This window comes from Lepus europaeus, chromosome 22 (genome assembly GCF_033115175.1).
Source record: "Lepus europaeus isolate LE1 chromosome 22, mLepTim1.pri, whole genome shotgun sequence".
In the NCBI taxonomy this organism is placed as follows: domain Eukaryota; kingdom Metazoa; phylum Chordata; class Mammalia; order Lagomorpha; family Leporidae; genus Lepus; species Lepus europaeus.
The window spans coordinates 469,330-485,251 of record NC_084848.1 but is presented as its reverse complement, the minus strand read 5'-3'; the positions used below and the strand labels follow the sequence as shown (position 1 = coordinate 485,251).

General features: G+C 61.3%; 2 gene segments (V, D, J or C); both read right to left on the bottom strand.

The window, feature by feature from the left end:
* Positions 1-2,831: 2,831 nt before the first annotated feature.
* Positions 2,832-12,799, bottom strand: LOC133751724 (Ig alpha chain C region-like). The segment is given in 6 exon segments: positions 2,832-3,226; positions 3,405-3,758; positions 3,898-4,138; positions 4,414-4,474; positions 10,070-10,259; positions 12,787-12,799. Coding segments are annotated over 6 exon segments (1,254 nt in total).
* A 114-nt stretch (positions 12,800-12,913) lies between these two features.
* On the bottom strand, positions 12,914-14,977 carry LOC133751723 (Ig alpha chain C region-like). The segment is given in 4 exon segments: positions 12,914-13,355; positions 13,535-13,873; positions 14,014-14,301; positions 14,950-14,977. Coding segments are annotated over 4 exon segments (1,053 nt in total).
* Positions 14,978-15,922: the final 945 nt, after the last annotated feature.

The window sequence follows — 15,922 nt, the reverse complement described above, 5'->3', positions numbered from 1 at the left end:
CTGCCAGGACCTGGACTGTGTGGGTGGGGCCTGGGCCAAGCCCTTCCCTCCCACGCCTCCTCAGGGGCTGAGGGCCGAGCGGTGGGGTCTTCATGGGGTCTGAGGGCAAGAGCAGGGCCCATGGGGGTTGTCCCCTTGCAAGTGTCTTAGCCCAGCAGGCAGGACAGGAGGCTGGGCAGTCTCCTTGCTGGTCCAGGGAAGGTGTGGCCGGAGCTCTGCTGTCCTGAGCTGCAGCCATGTATCAGAGGTTTTTGAGTAAGCCCTGCTCTTGGGCTGGGCTTGGCCAGGACCTGGGTCCAGAGAGGACCAGGCACACCCTCAAGGGTCTGAGTGTGGGGATCAGTGTGCCCAGGGCATGACCAGGGCCCATGGTGTGAGCAGAGCCTCTGTTCTTCCCGAGGGAATGTGGCTGAGGGACGGCCAGCGAAGGCCAGCAGAGTGGACCAGACGTCCTCAGGTCCTGGGCCACTGATCTCTGTGTTAATTGGATTTGACCAGTTTGCCATTACTGGTACATCAATCATCTGTCTATCTATGTGTTATATTTCTCTCATCTATCTTTTCACACGTCTATCAAGCTGTCATCCTCCATCCATTTACTCTTTTCTCCCTCCATTTTCCTATGCATGTATCCATCCATACATACATCTATTCACTACTTATCCATACGTCAATTCATCCATCCGTCCATCAATCCACTCTTTCATCTACCTATTGATCCATTCATCAATCCATCCTTCCATCCATCTACCCACCCCCAAACCCACCCCCAAACCCACCAACGCATTCAACTAAACACCATCTCTCTGTCCATATACCTGTCCATCCATCTATCCATAACCACCCACCTGGCCATTCATCCTTCCGTCCATCTGTCTACCTGTCCATCCATCTATCCATAACCACCCACCTGGCCATTCATCCTTCCGTCCATCTGTCTACCTGTCCATACATCTGCTGATCCATCTATCTACCTGTCCGTCCATCCATCCATCCTTGCATCCATCCATGGTCCACTATGTAATGTGAACATTGGCTTATCTGCTCTCCATCTATCAATGCTCTCATTACCCTCTTTTCTTAGGAAGCTGCTCCTTTGGCTCAGTTCCTGGGCCCCATAGGGTGGCAGGGGTATGTGTGTGGGTACCATTTCTCCACCTGACCTGTTTCTTCTCCTGCAGGTCTTTGGGTTGGAACCTTCTGGGGAGAGAAGTGGCTGTGTGTGGGGTTTCTCTTCACCCGGGCCCTGACAAAGGAGTGGCCAGAGCCAGAGCCCCTGGGAGGACCCAAGGGTGTCTGAGCAAGAGCAGGGGCACTGTGCCTGTGGGAGTCCTGGTGCCTGGGGTTTCTACAAGTACTGAGAGCTCCTGAGGTGCGAATCAGAAGCCTGAAGCAGAGGAGGGGCATGTGTGGGTGGTCTCTGTCCTGCCGCACTCTGTTTGTGGTTTGACTCAGACTTGGTCTTGGAGGGGATTGGAGGGTTGAGTCTGGAGGCCCTGCAGAGAGCAGGGCCTGCCTAGGGTGGGCTGTGGATTGGTCCCAGTGCTGTGCATGGCTGGACATTCAGAGAGGCCCAGAGAGGGCCAGCAGGGGCCTGGGCAGCAGGGCTGGGCCTGGGGAAACCCTCTGGGCCTTGGGCGGGGACGCCCCTGCCTTTTGGAGCTGGGTCTGGGCTGTGAGCTCTCCTGCAGCTGAGGGGGATGTGTGTGAGCGTGTGTGCCCTGTGAGCACGTGTGCCGTGTGCAGGCCCCAGAGAGCGTGGTGCGGGGTGGAGCCTGCTGTGTGCCCTGTGTGTGTCAGTGCTGTCCTGCACTGCTGGGTGTTTTCTGCCTGCGGCTGAGCTCTGCTGGTCTGGGGGGCCTCCTGTCGGGTCCCCTCTTCCCGGGGTCCCTGCACCCAGCCCCTATTCCTCCCCCTCCCTCCCTCGTCCTCTGCACCAGGGCAATGGCTGCATCCCAGCCGCCCAGGACATCCTGGTGGTGTCCACGGCTCTGGGCCCCGACCTGAGCTGTGCCTGCACTGCCTCAGAATCCACCCCGGCTCAGCCTCACCTCTCACTGCTGCCTCCAGACATGCTCACTCCAGACATGCTCACTCCCAGACACGCTCACTCCCAGACACGCTCACTCCCAGACACGCTCACTCCAGACACGCTCACTCCCAGACACGCTCAGTCCCAGACACACTCACTCCCAGACTTGCTCACTCCCTGACATGCTTTCTCCCAGACACGCTCACAACCAGACACGCTCACTCCCAGACACACTCACTCCCAGACACACTCACTCCCAGACACGCTCACTCCCAGACACACTCACTCCCAGACACGCTCACTCCAGACACGCTCACTCCCAGACATGCTTTCTCCCAGACATGCTCACTCCAGACACGTTCACTCCCAGACATGCTCACTCCCAGACACACTCACTCCCAGACACACTCACTCCCAGACACGCTCACTCCCAGACACACTCACTCCCAGACACGCTCACTCCAGACACGCTCACTCCCAGACATGCTTTCTCCCAGACACGCTCACTCCAGACACGTTCACTCCCAGACATGCTCACTCCCAGACACACTCACTCCCAGACACGCTCACACCCTGACACACTCACTCCAGGCAAACTCACTCCTTCAGACACCTTTGCTCACACTCACAGGCACCATGCATGATGTCCCCTCCAGGTGGCCGAGGCCCCAGCTCCTAGGACCAGGGGCGCTCCCATCCCCGCCCTGTGGCTGCAGCCCCCGAGGAGACAGACAGGCACAATGAACCCGCAGGGCTGCTGGGGGCGAGCACGGAGTTTATTCAGGGCACGGCCAGGGGCTCAGTAGCACACGCCTTCCACGTCTGCCACGACCACAGACACGTTGACGTGGGTGGGTTTACCCGCCAGGCGGTCGATGGTCTTCTGGGTGAAGTGCTCGGCCAGCCCCTCATGGCCCACCACGCAGGAGAAGCTGTCCCCCTGGTTCCAGTCCTCTCCGGACACGCGCAGCAGGCTGGTGACGGCGTAGGTGGTAGGTTGCTGGCCGGGCTCGGGCAGGGGCTTCCACACCAGGTAGCTGTCCTGGGAAACCTCCTGGCCCTGGTGTCTCCAGGACACCAGCACGTCCTTGGGGCTGAAGCCCCGCACCAGGCAGGTCAGTGTCACCAGCTCGTTGAGGGCCAGTTCCTCAGTCGGCGGTGGCAGCAGGTGGACCTGGGGTGGGGTGACGACGCCTGGAAGGGGGAGAGTGTGGTCAGGGTGGCAGGGGAGGACCGAGCCCCACTGTGCTCCTCGCTGGCCTCAGTTTCCCTCTGTGAGCTGGGAAATGAGCCTCAGAGCCCAGGAGGGGAGGGAAGAGTCAGGCCGGGGTGAGGAGAGCAGCCCATTGCCCAGGGGTGGGGTCAGGCCCACCTCTGCTGATGGTGGCTGTCAGGGAGCCGCCCTCTATCTCAGGGTGGGTGACTGTGCAGGTGAAGACTGTCCCCGCACTCCAGGGCTCCGCACAGCCGGGCAGCACGCTGGACACACTGTAGCAGCCGCAGGGGTCACGCTGGGCACTCTGCTGGACGGGTTCGTTCCCGTTTGTGGGCTCCCAGGTGAAGACGGCGTCCTCGGGGTTCAACAGGCCGCTCAGGGTGCAGGTGAGGCTGGCCTTCGAGTCCAGGAGCAGGTCCCCGAGGTCTGGCCGCTGCAGGGACAGGCCGGGCTGGCAGTGGGCGGTGAAGTGGCTACGGCTGATGGCGGGGCAGTTTGTGCAGGGGTCCTCTGAAGCAGAGAAGGTGGACTTGTCAGTGCCTCAGGCTGCCCTTCCCCCTCAGCCCAGGCTCCATCCCAGCAGCCCACACTGGTGAGTCATAGCCCCTCCCCTCAGGGGGCGTGGCCCCACCCCCAGCTGCCCTCTGACCTGGGGGGCAGGGCACAGTCAGGTCCTGGCCCTCGTCATAGTTGTGCTCCACGTGGCAGGCCACACAGTTTCCTGCGGGACACTGGTCAGGTGTCAGGCTCAGCACGCTGCACGCGGTGTAGAGGCTCGAGGGGGCAGACGGGACGGGCGGGAAGTTCACGTTCTCCCCACTGACGTTCCAGCTCACACTCAGAGGGCCCAGGGGGAAGAAGCCCCGGATCAGGCAGCCGACGACCCCGGGCTGTCCCGACACAGGTCCAGGGAGGATCAGGGGAAAGAGGCTGGGGCTTTTCGCGGGCTCTGCAACACAAGACACGCTGTGAGACCATCAAGTCACGATGCAACCCCAGAGAGCCCTGGGAGCACTGATCCCCTCATGCCTTGTCACAGCCAGAACCTGTCCCAGAGAGGGGAGGAGACCAGCCCAGGGTCACACAGCAGCTGGGTCAGCACCAGGGCCGGAAGTGTCCAGCTGGCTCCTGCTGCCCTGTGTCTCCCAGGTTCCTCAGGGCTGACCTGCTCAAGCTTGGCTGGCACTGAGACGTCGAGGGCCCCAGGCTCCCCGGCCTCAGGTCCCCTGGGCAGGGTGCACGGGGTGAGGGGATGAAGGGAGGAGGGGCCAGGCTGGCTGGAGCAGTGAAGCAGGCTGGGCCTGGTGAAGGCCGAGGGGACGCAGAGGTGGGGCCCAGCTCTGTGCCCAGCTTGCACTGCCCTTGTCAGGGTCCCAGACCCTCGCCCGGGCCCCACATCCCCACACTGGCCCCCCCACCCCCATGAGCAGCAGTCCACAGTCCTCATGGGCACCAGGGCTCCAATGCCAAGGAGCGCTTGTTCCTGGAGCTCTGACCACACGGCCGCCTCCTGCCCAGGACATCTCTGAGTCCTGCAGGACAGGGGTGACCGACAGCGCCCAGAGCCACAGGCTCCGCCCTAGGAGTACAGGCGCCCCCTACCGCACTAGGGCTCAGGTCTTCAATGGTTTTCATGCCTGGAACCCCACACCTGGGAACCAGCTTAGCCTCAGACACAGGCTTTGCACTTCCCCCAGAGGCCTCAGAGCCCGCTCACAGCAGCCTGTTCAGCCCAGCCCAGCCCAGTTCAGCCCTGGCCAGCCCACTTCATTCCAGTGCATCCCATCATAGCTCAGCCCAGCCCAGGTAGCCTGCCCAGCCCAGCTCAGCCTAGCCCAGCCCAGCCCAGCCCAACCTTGACCATCCCAGCTTAGGCAGCCCAGCCCAGCTCAGCCCAGCCCAGCTCATTCCAGCTCTGCCTGTCCAGCCCAGCTCAGCTCAGCCCAGCCCAGCCCAGCCCAGCCCAGCCCAGACCAGCCCAGGAAAGCTCAGCCCAGCTCAGAGCAGCCCAGTCCAGCCCAGCCCAGCCCAGCTCAGCTCAGCCCAGCCCAGCCCAGCCCAGCTCAGCACAGCCCAGTAAGCCCAGCCCAGCTCAGTAAGCCCAGCCCAGCCCAGCCCAGCCCAGCCCAGCTCAGCCCAGCCCAGCCCAGCTCAGCACAGCCCAGTAAGCCCAGCCCAGCTCAGTAAGCCCAGCCCAGCCCAGCCCAGCCCAGCCCAGCCCAGCAAGCCCAGCCCAGCACAGCTCAGCCCAGCCCAGCCCAGCCCAGCTCAGCCCAGCACAGCCCAGCCCAGCCCAGCTCAGCCCAGCCCAGCCCAGCCCAGCACAGCCCAGCTCAGCCCAGCCCAGCTCAGCCCAGCCCAGCCCAGCCCAGTAAGCCCAGCACAGCTCTGCCCAGCCCAGCACAGCTCAGCCCAGCCCAGCTCAGCCCAGCCCAGCTCAGCCCAGCCCAGCTCAGCCCAGCACAGCCCAGCTCAGCCCAGCCCAGCCCAGCTCAGCCCAGCCCAGTAAGCCCAGCCCAGCCCAGCCCAGCAAGCCCAGCCCAGCCCAGCCCAGCTCAGCTCAGCCCAGCCCAGTTCAGTTCACCCAGTCCAGTTCATCCCAGCCAAGCCCCTCCCAGCAGAGTTCAGCCCAGCCCAGTTCAGCCCAGCTCAGTCATGCTCAGCCCATTGATTGCAATCCAGCTGTGCAGGCTCAGCTCAGTCCAGCCCAGCCCAGTTCAGCAGGGGGTGGGCGTCCATCAGGTTCCCCACGTCCTCCTCTGCTCCTCTCTGTCCCAGCACAGCCCACGTCTAGATCAGCCGGCAGGGCTCTTGGCACTGCCTCCCAGGGACTCGGATCATCCTGACTGAGTTGGGCTCTGCCGGGCTCAGCCCCCCGAGCCCAGCCTCTCCCAGACAGTGGCTGTGTCCTGCCTGTGGCCGGCTGGGCTCCTGGCCGTGGTCTCCCTCTCCCTGCCCTCTGTGCTGATGCCTGTTCTCCCTCTGCCCCCAGGAGCCTCAGGACCAGCCTGGCTGGCACTGCACCCGTGCACAGGGGCAGAGTTCGTACACCCACCTGTCTGGGCTGCTGGAGGAGCACCATGGAGGGTCAGGTCTCCCGGGCCAGGCTGCCCTGCACTGCGGGTCCATGCCTGGGCCAGAGCTCCCCATCTGCACCCTCTGCTGCTGGCTCAGAGGGGCTCAGTGGAGTGGGAGCCAGGCCTGGTCCAGGCCCCTCCTGGAGAGCTGTGCACCTGCTCTGGGTCTTTGTCCATGGCTGGGCTGGGGCTGGCTGCTGAGTGCAGGCTGGGGAGGGTTGCGTGACTGTGGCTCTGGCCCCACGTTGGGGTCACTCACCACTTCCTGTCCCAGCAGACAGTGCTGCTCATCTCCACGTCATGTCTGGTCTGTGGTCTGTCTGTGGTGGGGACAGGTGTGTGTGGCCTGTGTCTTGTGACCCCAGGGACCATGGAGGGACGAGGGCTCCCTCCACGTGGTTGGCCACAGGATGGGCTGGGGGCTGAGGTACAGGGAAAGTGCATGGGGACCTCGTGGCCGTGCGTCTTAGTCATTTGTGGCTGCTGCAACAAAAGGCACAGATGGGCAGGCTTCTCCAGAAGGCACTGATTTCTCCCAGGTCTGCAGGCTGGAGCCAGCGTCAGGGAGGGGATTCTCCCAGTGTGCACGCCTGGACAGAGAGAGAGAGAGGGCAAGCCAGAGAGATCAATCTGGATGCCCCATGTGGAGGGAGAGAGAGAGAGAGAGACAGAAAGACAGAGAGAGAGACAGAGAGACAGAGAGAGACAGAAAGAGAGAGAACAGTCAGTGCACCTCGCGTGGATAGAGAGAGGGTGCCAGGCTGCTTTGGGTGCTGCTCCCAGCTCACGCTCAGAGGGCCAGGGGGAAGCCCTGGGTCAGGCAGCCGACGACCACGGTCTCTCCCGACAGAGGACAGGGGAGGCTCAGGGGGAATAAGGTGGGGCTTTTCGTGGGATCTCAACACAGGACGCGCTGTGAGACTGTAGAAACCAGATGGCGGCAACCCCAGAGTGCAGGGCAGGTGATATTCCAGTGTCCATGTTCACAGTTCTTCACCTTCACTTGTGGGCTGTATTTCATTGTGTGTACATGTGTAGTATTATACAGCATACATGTGGTTTGTATTTAACGGTGTGTGTGCGGGTATTTTGCAGAGTATGTGTGTGTGTTATTTTATGGTATATGTGGCTGTATTTTGTGGTGTATGTGTGTGTGGTATATCTTGGTATGTGTGGGCTGTATTTCATGGTGTGTGTTTGGCACTTCATGGTGTACTTGTGGGCTGTATTTCATTGTGTACGTTTGTGTGGAATATCATTGTGTACATGTGGGCTGTATTCATGGTGTATTTGTGTGTGGTATTTCTTGGGATATAAGGGCTGTATTTCACGGTGTATGTATGTGTCGTATTTCATGGTGTACTTGTGGGTTGTATTTCATGGTGTACATGTGTGTGTGGTATTTCATAGTGTACCCGTGTGTGGTATTACATGGCTTATATGTGTGTGGTATTTCATGGTGTACATGTGGGCTGTATTTCTTGGTATACCTGTGTGTGGTATTTCATGGTACACATGTGTGTGGTATTTTGTGGTGTACAGGTGGGCTGTATTTTGTGGTGTATGTGTGTGTGGTATTACATGGTACATGTCAGCGGTATTTCATGTTGTATGTGTGTGTGGTATTTGATGGTGTACCGTGTGTGTGGTATTTCATGGTACACATGTGTATGGTTTTTTGTGGTACATGTGGGCTGTATTTCATGGTGTACGTGTGTGTGGTAGTTCATGGTGTGTGTAGTGATGGTAGTTTGTGGTGCACAGGAAGCACATTTTCTTTGTCCAGTCTTCTGTCCGTGCACACCTACGTTGAGTCCTGGGTCGTTTCCTTTGGGTAAGGACCTGGGAACCGGACCAGTTGTTTGCGAGACAACCATCTGCTCTGTACCCGTCAGTCTGATTGACACTCCTGCCAGCCACGTGCAAGGAGTCCCTTGGCTCCTCCTCCTCCCTAACGCTTACCTTTGCTCTTTTGGACAGGGCCACCTTGATATTGCGAGGTGGGGTCTCACGGTGAGTTCATGTGCGTTTCCATGGAGGCCAGCTTGATGGCAAGGCTGCCACGGGTGTCCACTCAGGCCCACCCCTCCAGCCCAGGCAGAGCTGGAATTTTTTTTAACATTTATTTATTTATTTGCAAGTCAGAGTTACACAGAGAGAGATGGAGAGGCAGAGGGAGAGAGAGAGAGAGAGAGAGAGAGATCTTCCAATCAATGGTTCACTCCCAATTGGCCTCAATGGCAGGAGCTGTGTCAATCCGAAGCTAGGAGCCAGGAGCTTCTTCCGGGTCTCCCACACGAGTGCAGGGGCCCAAGGCCGTGGGCTATATTCCACTGCTTTCCCAGGCCATAGCAGGGAGCTGGATTGGAAGTGGAGCAGCCGGGTCTTGAACTGGCGCCCATATAGGATTCCCGTGCATCAGTCCAGGGTGTTAATCTGCTGCGCCAGAGTGCTGGCCCCAGAGCTGGAATCTTACTGGAGGGCAGCTCCCGATGAAGGAGCAGCTTTGGGAGCCTGCGGCACTTTGTGTTCCATGTGGGGGCCACGGCTCCGTGGCAGAGGCTGCCCTGAGCTGGAAGCAGCACAGCTCCTCTTGGACGTGGTGGCAGCACTGGCGAGGCCTGGGTCTGGAGCACCAGAGGCTCCCAGGTGCGCAGCCACAGGCTCTGGCGGACTCGGGGAGCAGGCAGACAGCAGGAGGAGGACGGATTGTATGGCCAGTGTTTACGAGCAGGAATCAGTGCTCAGGGGCGGCCCCGAGCTCGGGACCAGGACTGAATAACCTGACCTCCGCTCGCTGACCAGTTAGAGGGGCAGTGACCTGGAGCTTGGGTTATTGACCAGGGCCACCGCCTGTGTTCAGGACCCAACTCAGTACCTGAAGCAGGGCTCAGCAGTAGCCCCAGGGAGCAGTGGGCAAACGCCGGGTCCAGAACTCAGGGGCGGGGAGCTGTAACCAGTGACAGGGTCAGGACAGGTGCAGGGCCCAGGACCAGGGCTGAGTGACCAGAACCAGGACCCAGGGGCCAGAACCAGGGCTGAGTGACCAGAACCAGGGCAAAGTGACATGAGCAAAGAATCAGTGCTCAGGAATAGGGTTCAGTGAGTATGACCAGGGATCAGTCACCAGAGCAAAGATAGGTGACCAGGTTCAGGTCTCAGTGTTCAGGACCAGTTCCAAGGCCACATCCAGGGAGGCGTCCTCCTGAGCCCTCCAAGGGGAAGCACTGGATTTGCACCTGAGCCTCCTGCAGGGTCAGGCCGTGTCTGGGGCACCGTGTCCAGTCCATGCTGAAGTCCCTGTGGTGGAGTGGCAGGCGTCTCCCAGTCTGCAGCCACCGTGGCTTCCCTGAGCCATCGTCGAGCAGAGCGAGAACATTCGTCTGGGAAGGGTTGAGTGCACCTGGCAGGTGGATGGGGGCTCAGCTGCTTCATGGAGGGCTGGGCTCTGGCATGCAGAGCTGGCTTCCCAGGGGCTCTTGCACGCTTCCCTCCTGCAGAGACAGGGGCAGCTGAGGGTGGGCGGTGTCCTCACCGCTCTCCCCTGTCCCAGCCCGGGCCTGGCTCCCGGGAGCCTTGGTGGAATCCTCAGCTCTTGCACCCGGGGACGCCCCCACCCTGACCCCAGGGCACCCATGTCCCAGTTCCTGCAGGGACCCGTGTGCCCCTCTATGGCAGGAGCAGTCACCTCTCCTTGGCCGGTTCCCCCCTTCTCAGGGCATCCCCACACCTGTGCCTCAGTACTGGGGTCCCTCTTTGCTGCCAGGTGGGCCCCGGATGCTGGTCATGGTGAGAGCTGTGCTGTAGAACAGGCTCAGCAGGAAGAGAGTGAGGAGGGTGACGGTGGTGGGCCACAGGTTGGCGCCGGGGGCCTCCTCCTCCAGGCTGTCCTGTGTCAGATCCAGAGCCACACAGGGCAGGGGCTCCTGACAACCTGCAAGACACAGAAGGCCTGCCAGGACCTGGACTGTGTGGGTGGGGCCTGGCCCAAGCCCTTCCCTCCCACGCCTCCTCATGGGCCGGGGGTGGAGTGGTGTGGTCTCTGTGGGGTCTGAGCCCGAGAGCAGGGCCCATGGGCGTTGTCCCCTTGCAAGTGTCTTAGCCCAGCTGGCAGGACAGGAGGCTGGGCCGTCTCCTTGCTGGTCCAGGGAAGGTGTGGCCGGAGCCCTCCTGGCCTGAGCTGAGCCACATACTCAGTGTCTCCTGCCTAAGCCCTGCTCTTGGGCTGGCCTTGGCCAGGACCTGGGTCCAGAGAGGACCAGGCACACCCTCAAGGGTCTGAGCCTGAGGATCAGTGTGCCCAGGGCATGACCAGGGCCCATGGTGTGAGCAGAGCCTCTGTTCTTCCCGAGGGAATGTGGCTGAGGGACGGCCAGCGAAGGCCAGCAGCACAGCAGCCAGCAGAGTGGACCAGACGTCCTCAGGTCCTGGGTCACTGATCTCTGTGTTAATTGGATTTGACCAGTTTGCCATTACTGGCACATCAATCATCTGTCCATCTATATGTTATATTTCTCTCATCTATCTTTTCACACGTCTATCAAGCTGTCATCCTCCATCCCTCCATGTACTCATCCCTCCCTCAATTATCCTATCCAGTTATTGATCCATCCATACATCTATCTTCTATCCAACTTAAACCATCCATCCATCCATCCTTCCATCCATCTACCCACCCACAAACCTACATATGCATCCACATAAATATCTATTAATCTATTCATCTACCTATCCATCCATCAATCTGTAACCAGCCACCATCCATCCTTTCAACCATCCATCTACCTGTCCATCCATCCACTGATCTATGCATCCACCAGTCCATCCATCTGTCCGACTGTCCATCCATCCATGTTCCACTATGTCATGGTGTCATTGGCTTATCTGTCTGCTCTCCATGTTAATTCTCCCCCTTTCCCTCTTTCTTAGGAAGCTGCTCCTTGGCTCAATTCCCGGGCCACATGGGGTGGCTGGGCACTTGTGTGGGTACCATTTCCCTGCCTGGCCTGTTCCTCCCCCTGAGTTCTTTGGGCCAGGACCCTCTGGGGAGAGAGGTGTGTGGGGCTCCTCTTCACCTGGGCCATGACAGGGGAGTTGGCCAGAGCCAGAGCCCCTGGGAGGCCCCAAGGTCATCTGAGACAAGAGCTGGGGCCCTGTGCCTATTGGAGTCCTGTGCCCGGGGTTCCTACATTGGTTTGGGAGCTCCTGGGGTGCGAATCAGAAGCCCGAGGCCTGAGGAGGGGCCTGTGTGGGTGGTCTCTGGCCTGACTCTCACTGCCTGTGGTTTGGTTCAGACTCGGGCTCAGGAGGGGATTAGAGGGTTGTGTCTGGGGCCCAGCAGAGAGCAGGGCCTGCCTAGGGTGGGCTGTGGACTGGTCCCTGAGCTGTGTAAGGCTGGACATTCTGGAATGCCTGGAGAGAGCCAGCAGGGGCCTGGGCAGCAAGGCTGGGCCTGGGGAAACCCTCTGGGCCATGGGCGGGGACGCCCTGCCTTCCTGGAGCTGGGTCTGGGCTGTGAGCTCTCCTGCAGCTGAGGGGGACGTGTGTGAGCGTGTGTGCCCTGTGAGCACGTGTGCCGTGTGCAGGCCCCAGAGAGCGTGGTGCGGGGTGGAGCCTGCTGTGTGCCCTGTGTGTGTCAGTGCTGTCCTGTACTGCTGGGTGTTTTCTGCCTGCGGCTGAGCTCTGCTGGTCTGGGGGGCCTCCTGTCGGGTCCCCTCTTCCCGGAGTCCCTGCACCCAGCCCCTGTTCCTCCCCCTCCCTCCCTCGTCCTCTGCACCAGGGCAATGGCTGCATCCCAGCCGCCCAGGACCTCCTGGTGGTGTCCACGGCTCTGGGCCCCGACCTGAGCTGTGCCTGCACTGCCTCAGAATCCACCCCGGCTCAGCCTCACCTCTCACTGCTGCCTCCCAGACACGCTCACTCCAGACACGCTCACTCGCAGACACGCTCACTCCCTGACACGCTCACTCCCAGACACGCTCACTACCAGAGACACTCGCTCTCAGGCATGCTCACTCCAGACACGCTCACTCCCTGACACACTCACTCCCAGACATGCTCACTCCAGACACGCTCACTCCCAGACACGCTCACTCCAGACACGCTCACTCCCAGACACGCTCACTCCCAGACACACTCACTCCAGACACGCTCACTCCCAGACACGCTCACTCCAGACACGCTCACTCCCAGACACGCTCACTCCCAGACACACTCACTCCAGACACGCTCACTCCCAGACACGCTCACTCCAGACACGCTCACTCCCAGACACGCTCACTCCAGACACACTCACTCCCAGACACACTCACTCAGACACGCTCACTTCAGACACGCTCACTCCCAGACACGCTCACTCCCAGACACGCTCACTCCCAGACACATTCACTCCAGACACACTCACTTCCAGGCTTGCTCACTCCCACAGGCACCTTTGCTCACACGCTCACATGCACACTCACGGGCACCACGCATGATGTCCCCTCCAGGTACCCAAGGCCCCAGCTCCTAGGTCCAGGGGAGCTCCCCCTCCCCGCCCTGTGGCTGCAGCCCCCGAGGAGACAGACAGGCACAATGAACCCGCAGGGCTGCTGGGGGCGAGCACGGAGTTTATTCAGGGCACGGCCAGGGGCTCAGTAGCACACGCCTTCCACGTCTGCCACGACCACAGACACGTTGACGTGGGTGGGTTTACCCGCCAGGCGGTCGATGGTCTTCTCGGTGAAGTGCTTGGCCAGGCCCTCATGGCCCACCACGCAGGAGTAGCTGTCCCCCTGGTTCCAGTCCTCGGCCAACACGCGCAGCAGGCTGGTGACGGCGTAGGTGGTGGGTTCCTGGCCGGGCTCGGGCAGGGGCTCCCACACCAGGTAGCTGTCTTTGGGGACCACTGGGGTGCCATTGTGTGACCAGGACACCAGCACGTCCTTGGGGCTGAAGCCCTGCACCAGGCAGGTCAGCGTCACCTGTTCGTTGAGGGCCAGCTCCTCGGTCGGCGGCGGCAGCAGGTGTACCTGGGGCGGGGTGAGGCTGCCTGGAAGGGGGAGAGTGGGGTCAGGGCGGCAGGGGTGGACCGAGCTCTACTGTCTCGCACGCCGGCCTCAGTTTCCCTCTGTTTTCCAGGGAGGGAGCCTCAGAGCCCAGGAGTGGAGGGAGAAGTTATACCCGGGGATGAGGAGAGGAGCCCATTGCCGGGGGTGGGGTCAGGCGCACCTCTGCTGATGGTGGCTGTCAGGGAGCCGCCCTCTATCTCAGGGTGGGTGACTGTGCAGGTGAACTCTGTCCCTGCACTCCAGGGCTCCGCACAGCCGGGCAGCACGCTGGACACACTGTAGCAGCCGCAGGGTTCACGCTGGGCGCTCTGCTGGACGGGTTCGTTCCCGTTTGTGGGCTCCCAGGTGAAGACGGCGCCCTTGGGGTCCTTCAGGCCTCTCAGGGTGCAGGTGAGGCTGGCCTTCGAGTCCAGGAGCAGGTCCCCGAGGTCTGGCCGCTGCAGGGACAGGCTGGGCTTCTCGCAGAAGGGCTGGGGTTCATAGCAGTAGCAGTGGCAGTCTGAACATGGGGAAACACAGAGGGCCACATGTGTCAGTGTGCAGCTCGCTCATCCCTGGCCCAGGCTGCCATCCGCCCCACTATCATTGTCCAGCCCAGCAGCCCACATGCAGCCTCAGGGCCCCCACCTGCCCTCCTACCTGGGCAGGACACCATGAGATCTCTGTCCACGTCATTGTGCTCCACATGGCAGGTCACACATTTATTACACTCGTCAGGTGTCAGGCTCAGCAGGCTGCTCGTGGTGTAGAGGCTCGAGGTGGCAGACTGGACAGGAGGGAAGGTCACGTTCCCATCGCTGTCGTTCCAGCTCACACTCAGAGGGCCCAGCGGGAAGAAGCCCCGGATCAGGCAACCGACGACCACGGGCTGTTCCGACACAGGACAGGGGAGGTGCAGCGGGAAGAGGCTGGGGGTGGTTGCGGGATCTGCAACACAGGACACTCTGTGAGACTGTTGAAGTCACGTGGCTGCAACCCCAGAGAGCCCTGGGATCAGTGGCCCCTCCTGCCTCATCCCAGCCGCAACATGGCCTAGGGAGGGGAGGAGACCAGCCCAAGGTCACACAGCAGCTCGGCAGGACTGGGGCCACAAATGCCCAGTTGGTTCTTGCCAGGTTCCTCAGGGCTGAGCTGTTCAAGCTTGGCTGGCACTGAGACGTCGAGGGCCCCAGGCTCCCTGGCCTCAGGTCCCCTGGGCAGTGTGCACGGGGTGGGGGGATGAAGGGAGGAGGGGCCAGGCTGGCTGGAGCAGTGAAGCAGGCTGGGCCTGGTGAAGGCCGAGGGGACGCAGAGGTGGGGCCCAGCTCTGTGCCCAGCTTGCACTGCCCTTGTCAGGGTCCCAGACCCTCGCCCGGGCCCCACATCCCCACACTGGCCCCCCCCCACCCCCATGAGCAGCAGTCCACAGTCCTCATGGGCACCAGGGCTCCAATGCCAAGGAGCGCTTGTTCCTGGAGCTCTGACCACACGGCCGCCTCCTGCCCAGGACATCTCTGAGTCCTGCAGGACAGGGGTGACCGACAGCGCCCAGAGCCACAGGCTCCGCCCTAGGAGTACAGGCGCCCCCTACCGCACTAGGGCTCAGGTCTTCAATGGTTTTCATGCCTGGAACCCCACACCTGGGAACCAGCTTAGCCCCAGACACAGGCTTTGCACTCCCCCAGAGGCCTCAGAGACTGCTCAGCTCAGCTCAGCCCGCCCAGCCCTCGCTGTCCGGCTCAGCCCTGCTCAGCTCAGCTCAGCTCAACTCAGCCCAGCTTCGTCCACCCACGCTCAGCTCAGCAGACCGGATCCGTTCAACACAGCCCAGCTCATCCCAGCTCCGCCAGCTCAGCCCAGCCAGGCTCATTCTGCCCAGCCCAGCCCAGCCAGCCCAGGTAGATCAGCCAGCCCAGTTCAGTCTGGCTCAGTTCAACTCAGCCCAGCTTAGCCTAGCTCCACCTAGCTCAGTCTATCCAAGCTCCATCCTCTACAGCCAGCTCAGCCCAGCCAGCCCAGCTCAGCCCAGCCAAGCTCAGCCCAGCTCAGCCCAGCCCAGCCCAGATCAGCTCAATCCAGCTCAGCCCAGCTCAGCCCAGCCAAGCTCAGCCCAGCTCAGCCCACTTCAGCATAGCCCACATCAGTTCAGCCCAGCTCAGCCCAGCTCAGTTCAGCCCTGCACTGCCCAGCCCAGCCCAGGTCAGCTCTCAGCCCATACCAGGTCGGCTCAGCTCAATTCAACTCAGATCAGCACAACTTACTCCAGCTCAGCTCTTCACAGCCCAGCTAAGATCAGATTAGTATAGTCCAATGCATCCCAGCCCAGGGCTTTCACCCAGCTCTGCCAGGCTCAGTTGAGCCCAGCTCAGCTTAGCTAAGACCAGCTCAGTCCAGGCCAGCCAACCTCAGCCATTAAGACCAGCTCAGCCCATCCCAGCCCAGCTCAGGCCAGCTAAGACCAGCTCAGCCCAGCCCAGTCCAGCTCAGCCCAGCTAAGACCAGGTCAACCTGCCCAGCCCAGCTCAGCCCAGCTAAGACCAGCTTAGCCCAGCCCAGCCCAGCTCAGCCC